The 9,123-nt window shown below is 37.1% G+C and overlaps 1 protein-coding gene across 6 annotated transcripts in view; it reads right to left on the bottom strand.

Annotated features, from left to right (window-relative positions):
* Positions 1-152: 152 nt before the first annotated feature.
* Positions 153-9,123, bottom strand: part of CtBP (C-terminal binding protein) — a gene marked incomplete at its 3' end in the record, with an annotated part of 256,438 nt that continues 247,467 nt past the window's right edge. For 5 of the 6 annotated variants that reach the window (XM_070104098.1, XM_070104096.1, XM_070104095.1 and 2 more), the window contains 5 exon segments: positions 153-294; positions 650-739; positions 3,469-3,593; positions 5,034-5,097; positions 5,444-5,611. In XM_070104098.1, coding sequence (XP_069960199.1) covers positions 153-294; positions 650-739; positions 3,469-3,593; positions 5,034-5,097; positions 5,444-5,611 — 589 coding nt within the window. 6 annotated transcript variants of the gene reach the window in all.

Raw genomic sequence — 9,123 nt, 5'->3', positions numbered from 1 at the left:
GACTAAAGGACAGGAATAAAACAAAATCTAGCAAGAACAAAATTGAACCTGTGAGCTAAGGGAGAGGAAAAGAAAGTATGACTAAGCAATACCGTGCACTGACAACTCACGCAGTGATTTTAGGGCCAAGGAACTAAATGCTAAAGCATTACCCTGGAAGGGGTTGTATGGTTCATTTTCATGAACATCAAGTGCCGCAGCTCTGATTCTTCCTTCCTTCAGTGCTGAGGCCAGGGCATTTTCATCGACTAATGACCCTCTAGCGGTGTTCACCAAAAATGCTCCTGGGCGCATCTGCAATGTTAAGTTAATGTTTGAAAAATTTAATTAGTCTATGTAAGTAAAATATACAAAATTTACATACATGTGCTACTAAAGAACTCAATTTTTAGCTCTAAATGATCATGGTTTAAAAACATAAGGTAAGTTAGGTATAGCAGGCAGACTGGGAAGGTTACGAAGGTAGAGTGGGGAAACAGGGTAGGGTAGGGAGACAGGGCAGGGAAGGTAGGTAGGAAGGGTTGAAAAGGGAGTGAGGGGAGGGAGGGAGTGAGGGGAAAAAGGAGGTAAGGAGTGAGGGGAAAAAAAGGAAGGAGAGATACATAGAAAATTTCAATAAGTATCCCAGTAAATACCACATTCAGTTTACCTGTTTAATGGTGAAGTCATTTATAAGGTGGTTGTTATGCTCGTTCAGAGAACAGTGAAGTGATACACAATCACTTCGATATAACAGATCCTAAAACAAAACAATTTGTATTAGTCTATGAAAGCTACAGTACTGTATATTTATAATATATAAAACATTATTATTTTTATTAGGCTAGAAGAAACTTTACACAGATGATCATATGAATATTTATGCATTATTATAATTACTATTACATTTATTTAACACAACAAGTGGTGGTCTCTCTTATCTTCTGTCTGCTAATAACAAACAGGTGCTCGAAAAGAATAAAAAGGCACAATATCGTGACTGGAACAATACACAGATAACCTGCACATAGGAGAAAGAAACTTACGACAACTTTTCGGTCCCACTTGGACCATTAACTAGCTACTCGCTAGTAACTAGTTAATGGGTTCAAGTTGGATTGAAATGTCGTAAGTTTTTCTCCAGTGTGAGTTATTTGTGTACAGATACTCAATTCCCATAGCTAGTTAAGAATAAACATCATGCTACCATGGCTGAAACAATTCACAATTAACTACAAATTGGAGAGGAAACCCTAGACAACGTTTTGGTCCCCTTTGAACTATAACAACTATAAACCGAACAAATGTTTCCACTCTAAATAGTGGGTTGATAATCAAGTCATAATTGTGAATTGTACAGTGCTATCTACCCTCTAGCTCTTATAAAATATTTTCAACTAAAGAATAATCCATATATAATAATCAATACCACTATATGTAAAAGTCTGACATACCACAAAACTGGTGGGGACTGGTGATGAGTGCATCACTGGGCCTACTGGCAACAAGAAGATTCATTCAACTAGGTATATTTCTATACAACATAGGGAAGTTAGCATGGGCCACCACTGTGACCACACACGAAACTTTTTTTACAGATGAATCTCCCACCAACATGGCTGTGGTGAACTTTAGCTCAAGTCGCCTCAGAGCCGCCATCACAACTGGTGAACAGTCCTAGCCACCCTAAATCTACAGCAGTGCATGGAAAATCGAATGCAAAAGCAAAAAAGTCAGTATATGATATCTTCCACTGAGAAAATCAAAAAAGAAATCAATGCTGAGAGAGAATGTAACAGTATACTTAGGAAAAAATGAGTTGCAGAACTGCTTAAAAACAGAATATGTAGTAACAAAGGAAAGATAACTGACACTGAAAGATTACTGATATAAAGCAAAAACAAATATTCACCCCAGGCTGAAGAAATGTAAAGGAAATAAAAAGCTTTTTCAAGAAATACAGTAATAAAAATCCTAAATCTCCTGCATTTCTACACATATGCAAACTCCAAATAAAAATCACCTCTAGAATTGGCCCAGGACTTGGTTTATGCACAAGTAACTGTTTAGTGGATTGCATTCAGCAATCCACTAAACAACGGGTGAAAGGAGGATACAAGGGTTTTTCATTAACACTGCCCACTCTACGATCATATGAAACAATCCATGCATAAACTCACAAAGAAACGATTTTAAAAAAACTTTGGTGATGTGTAAATCCTGCACTCTCATTGGCTAAAAGTTGACCTAAAGACCTCTTTCCTGAGTGTCAGCTTTTTTTATTATTTATTAACATATCTGCCATTTCCCACCGAGACAGGATGACCCAAAAGAGAAGAAACACTTTCATCATCACTCATTCCACTGCTGTCTTGCCAGAGGCATGCCTACAGTACAGTTCAAAAACTGTAATATATCTCCACCCATCCTTCAGAGTGCAGGTACTGTACTTCCACCTCCAGGACTAGAGTCTGGCTAACCGGAAATCCTCACCCCTCTGAAGGAGGGGTGAGGATGTTCTAGTTCAGGGGGCCATCTGAACTGCAATGTCAACATGGTTTTCACAATAGTGCTAAAATGATGGCAAGTGAGTTTTCCTCTTTATGGGGTTACCCTATCTCAGTGGGAAACAGACAGTGTTAAAAATTTGTATTAATTCTTCACCAAAAGCTCACACTTTTGAAGGGAAACCTTATGGCAATGCTTTGGTCCATCCTGAACCATTGTCAAATCATAAATGGGGCAAGAAATGTAGAGAAAGCGAGAAGACGATATGGTAGTGAGGTCGGGGAAAATGGAAGTGACAATAGTAGTCTTAGAAGTAGCACTGGTAGTATTAAAAGTTTGACTAGTACTACTAGAAGTAGTACTAATAGTATTACTAACAGTAGTAATGAACTTAGAATTAGTGGCAGTAATAGTAACAATGGTAGCAGCAGTGGTGATGGTGACAGTAATAGTGGTAAAGGTAGCAGCAGTGGTGATGGTGACAGTAATAGTGGTAAAGGTAGCAGCAGTGGTGATGGTGACAGTAATAGTGGTAAAGGTAGCAGCAGTGGTGATGGTGACAGTAATAGTGGTAAAGGTAGCAGCAGTGATGGTGACAGTAATAGTGGTAAAGGTAGCAGCAGTGATGGTGACAGTATTAGTAATAAAGACAGCAGCAGTAATAAGGTTCCTCTTAGGTGAAGGTTTCTGGTGAAATGTTCCAGCCATGGTAATGTAACTTTTTATTTTATTTATTCTTTTAGGCACAAAACATTTTATATTTTCAGCTAACAATGAAAGATAGAAAGCTAGGACAACAATATATTTCACAGGAATCTTAACTGGGTTATGTGAATATTAATGTCTGCACATTTCTGGCAGGACAAGGAATGAACAATGACGATTGTATTTTCCTAACTGGGTGAGCCTGCCTTGGTCTGAAAAAAACTTAATTGTCATAATATTAAAGGTGGAATCGTACACACTTGTTCAATAACCCACCTGTAGTGTATATACTCTGGTTATCCCAAGGCTCTTTTCTATACCATCAGATAGGTAAGGATCGTAGAATGTGACATTGAACCCAAATGCCTTTGCTCTTAGAGCTACTGCTGACCCGATGCGACCTGAAAGACAAAATTACAAGTATTAATGCTGTGTGAATGATGGTGAAAGTCTTTCTTTTTCGGGTCACCATCCATGCTTCAGCAGGAGACAGCCAGCGTCTTAAAAACAAAAAAGTATATCCAGGATCTGGCAGAGTGGTGATAGTAGTGTGTACTAAGATACAGAGTGTACACTGTGCAGGTTCGAATCCTGCTGTGGATCGAGAGAGAATGTTTATTAGAAGTTTGCCCATTTGTGAATTGTCAAGTATATATATATATATACATTTATATATAAGGTGTGTAAAGGTAGAAAGTTGTAAGTGAACATGGATAAGAGTATCAAATGATTTAGATAAAGAAAAATTGGATATCACATTGGAGGAAGGGAGTATGGAAGAAGTGAATGTTTTCAGTTATTTGGGAGTTGACTTGTCACCATAGAACTGATGAAGGACAAAGGGTAAGTAGTGCATTGAGGTATCTTTGGAGACAAAAAATGTTATCCATGGAGGCAAAGAAAAGAAAGAGAGTATAGTGGTACCAATACTCTTATGTGGGTGTGAAGCATGGGTTGTAAATGCTGCAGCAAGGAAGAAGCTGGAAACAGTGGACATGTCCTAAGGGCAATGCTTGGTGTAAATATTATGCAGAAAATTCATAGTGTGGAAATTAGGAGGAGGTGTGGAGTTACTGGATTGTAATTTATCTGTAATATTGTCTATTATAAATCAAGCTTATTTCAGTGCTAGCATGTTTCTTCTTCCAATATTAGACAAATTAAAGGCCATCTTGATAATTCCACAATAACATGAGAGTATTTACTGAAATATTAAAACTACTATTATCAGACTTGGACCCAGTATTATTGCACCATATTATTGTTATTATTAATAATACAATATTATTATCTAGGAAAATGTTAAACCTATAAAAGTCAGACAACATGTTGGGACACGAGAGACAATCAGGTACAATCCAAGGGAGGGTAGCTCCAATTCCTTGGATTAAGCACCCTTCATGGACATCAAAGTGCCTCACTGGAGTGGAAAACTATTCATAGTGGTATTAACATGGCTAAAAAAAAATTGGACTATTAAGTCTTATTCGAAAGAAAAGAACCTCTTTCAATGTTTATTTTGCTTTAACACTTCCATATATCTGTCCATAATTCTAACACTACATCCTAGAAACTTAAATACTCACTAATTCTAACACTATATCCTGGGAACTTTACTTAAATACTCACTAATTCTAACACTATATCCTGGGAACTTTGCTTAAATACTCACTAATTCTAACACTATATCCTGGGAACTTTGCTTAAATACTCACTAATTCTAACACTATATCCTGGGAACTTTGCTTAAATACTCACTAATTCTAACAAAATATCCTGGGAACTTACACTACATCCTGGGAACTTACACTATATCCTGGGAACTTTGTTTAAGTACTCACCGAGACCTACGATACCCAGTGTGTCGTCACGTATCCGAGCACATCCTTGAGCTGCCTCTCGAACCTGGTTTGGATAATAATTATTTGTAAATAGAGATCTTGTAAGTTCTTTCTAAAAATGGTAAACAAACTTTAATGATGTGAAGTAGTCCATACTATATATTATAATGGTGCCAAGTGAGGTATTACCTCAGCTTAAGACACCATATTAAAATCTTATATTTCCGTTTAAAATACCATGTCACCTTAATGCCTAACAAATCCATTTGAGAGACAAACAGTGATTATGGGCCGTAAACAAAGTTTCTGCACACTTCAATTTTTCCCGGTTAAAACTGGGAAGGTCAAGGCATGGCAGAACCTCAATGTGCGGCTCATAATTACTGTTGGTCACAAGTCTATCATCACACCTCCCACACCTGCTCGGGACCCGTAAATTTCTTCCCCTCGCGAACCATGTTGGCCAACCAGTATGTGCGACGATAAAGATTTAGAATCAGGCACATGGTGGTGTCTGCGACTTCTTCAACTCCATATCCTGGAACGTTGCATACAGCGATGCCCAACTCTCCTGCAGCCTGTCAATGACATGCAACATGTGACATTAAAACAGAAGATATTACAGAAATGGCAACAAAATATTAAAACATAAAAGTGAAAGGTATAATTTACCACATAACAAATCAATATGTAATTAACTTTAAAAAATACAGTACTGTATATATTTCTAGCATTTAGATGATTGAATTTCATTCTGCTGTACTGTAATCAAATAGCATACTCCATAAACTGAATGTACTAAAAGCATCTCCTAAACACACACTATAATTTATCATTATACTGTATTAGGTTTTTCAATTGTAAAAATACTGATGGCATTAATAAATTTACAAACTACTGTATCAATAACTAAAATCATACACACTGTTGTACTTGAAATGTGGCATACCTTATATATACTGTACATCACATTATTGCTGAGTTCTGTATCTTAGTAATCAATAGAAAACACACTGAGGCAGAGATTCATAAAAAAAATTTAAAAAAAAAAAAAAAAAAAACGACAATAGCTACAGTTATAAATATTACCGTTCTTGTAAATGTGGTATCATTTATAAATTGTTAAGCCGCACCATTGAGAAATGAAGACTTGGTCACTACCTGCACAATACGAAAATCTAACCCACTTATAGACAATTTCCCTGACTATAAATCCACTTACAAATTTCCAAATACATTCACTTCCCTCTACTCTGACCTCTAACCCACACGTTTCCCAGGCAGGTCTTCAAAATTATTCTCACCTTTATCCAAGGGTATGAAAATTTTTGGTAGTGGGTCCTATGGCCAGAAATACATTTGTGAAGCTGCATAATTTTTTTATTACAAGAGTAAAGTATAACTTCTTCACTATCAAAAAATAAAGATATTTCAGCAGGAGTCATAACAGTATGCTCTACTGGCATAGTTCATGTATACTAATTAATTACTAGACAAACTATGATGTGTGGGCCACACTCCATAGTTAGCATGTTAGATATCCTGGCCCTAGTCCATTTTATTGTTTTTATTCATTTTTCAGCCTTTTTAAATACTTTTGCAAACTTCACCACAAACTTCAGCAGTTTTTAGTCAGAATCTCATAATTACACCCAAGACCAATCTTGACAAGTTTCGAGAGTTTCTCCAGCATTACAGCCCAGTCTGAGGTTATCATCTGCAAATAACTGTACACTTCCCATATGTCCCTCAAACTGTTTATCTCACTGATTTTTAAACCATAATGGAATGTCTCATACAAAATGAATTACAAGACTAACTTATTGCAGGGAATGACAAAGTCCCAATAGAATACAGTTTAAGGGTTAACACATTTAGTTAACTCTGTGTAAACTGGCACCATTTACTTCTTTTACAACCATAAAACCTGTCTGTAAACATAGCTCAATCACTAGCGCACTCAGCTCACACACCGAGGTCCGAGGGTCAATCCCCGGTACAGGTGGAAACATAAGGACATGTTTCCTTAAGACACCTGCTGTCTGTGTTCACCTATCAGTAAAATAGGTACCTGGGTGTTAGTTGACTGGTGTGGGTCGCACCGCAGGGACAAAATTGACCCAATTTGCCAGAAATGCTCTGCATAACAGGGGGCTTTCTATATACAGTGGACCCCCGGTTAACGATATTTTTTCACTCCAGAAGTATGTTCAGGTGCCAGTACTGACCGAATTTGTTCCCATAAGAAATATTGTGAAGTAGATTAGTCCATTTCAGACCCCCAAACATACACGTACAAACGCACTTACATAAATACACTTACATAATTGGTCACATTCGGAGGTAATCGTTATGCGGGGGTCCACTGTAGTAGTGTCAGGTAGGCCTGTATACCTTGCACATGTAGAAATAAAGATATTATTATTGCTCTCAGTCCTGTTCTCTATCAACATCCGTATTCCAAGATATCCTAACCTTCAGCCAGGAGATATAAAAAATACTGCCAGAACAAAGGAAAAATCTTTTCAGATGAAAATGGACCACTCCCTCCGCTAAGAGCCAGACTTAACGGTCCAGCAGGTCACTTACAGTACCAGCCTGGTGAAAAAGGAAAGCCTGTGGACCAGGAAATCAATAAGGAAGCCTGCCCTTAATCAAGCTGCAAAGCTTGATAAAGCTCTGTGTAGAGCTTTATGAAGTCTTGATAAAACTGTGTAAAGCTTGGTTAAATCTTGATAAAACTGTGTAGAGCTTCAGGAAGGCTTGATAAATCTGTGTAGAGCTTTATAAAGTCATGATAAAACTGTGTAGCTGAAAAGCTCTCAATACTAGTCACAGGTAAACTACAATATATCTATTTCCTTAACTCTCCATGATTATTATCATACACTCATGGAAAACACTAAACCTATAGACATCAAGCAGTGCTTGAGGAATTGGAGGTAATTACATTTGATCTAAAAAATAGTGAGCGCTCTAAGTCCTTAGATAAAGAGCCTTTCACTAGCATGACAGCAACCATTCCCCTTGACTGCAAGGGAAGATAGGAAGGACTGAGGAAGAGAAAGAAAGGAGAGAGAAAGTTGGAAAAAGTTTTCATTATGAATAATGAATATGTAATGAGCAACTACAATGGTCACACCACAAAGACAATAATCATAGTTTAACACTGATACAAGTGTATGCTGCAACATTACTGAAGATGAGAGGAAGAATATTGTCCATCATTAGCCACTAATTACAAACCCACACATCTGTACTCAACATTATCACAAACTTTTCACCTTTGTCCAGACCTCGTCAAACTCGGAAAAACTGAACTAGGAAGCCAATCATGAGAGAATAATTCTAACTATCCCAAAACTCTGTTATTGGAAGACTCCAGCAATCAACTTAGAGAGTTATCAACTTGGAAAGAAAAGTTATTAACTTAGGGAAGCTTTCTGCCAAACTTTCATCAAATGACTAAAACTCCTGGACAACTCTGCCTCGGCTGCACACGAAGTTGGATACGGCCAGGAACATCTCTCTATTAAATAGTTTCAGAGACGATGGATAGTTTCAACCCTGATACCTTGCAAAGTGATCCATAGCTAAGTCTCATATCTCGGGAATAATCTTATCAATGTCTTCCAAAATGTGCCAACTTTAATCAACTCAAGAAATTTTTCGAGTTAACTGTGAGTCTAACTTTCACGTTTTTGTTTGCTGTGAAACAAGTTTTATAACTTTCCAAACTTGAGACATTAAAACTTTTAGCAGAAGTTGTGTAAGTTTAAGAGGAAAATTGAGATGCCTTAATAAGCAAGAGATGGTCATCTCAACATTAATATTGCTGCATATAACATATTAAATATTTTACACATACATAGGAAGAATGAGAAGATAGATAAGTGCTATAACAAGGTGGATAATTTTATATAAACACACTACAGCATTTCGAAACTATTTTTTTTTTAATGCACTAGCTGTCTCCCACCAAGGCATGGTGACCTAAAGAAAAACAAGTTTTCCTTTTTACACGTAGTAATTTATACAGAAGGGGTTACTAGCCCCTTTCTCCCAGCATTTTAGTCACATCTTATGACAT

The sequence above is a fragment of the Cherax quadricarinatus genome, chromosome 89, assembly GCF_038502225.1.
Source record: "Cherax quadricarinatus isolate ZL_2023a chromosome 89, ASM3850222v1, whole genome shotgun sequence".
NCBI lineage: Eukaryota > Metazoa > Arthropoda > Malacostraca > Decapoda > Parastacidae > Cherax > Cherax quadricarinatus.
This window is presented reverse-complemented; position numbering and strand designations above follow the sequence as displayed.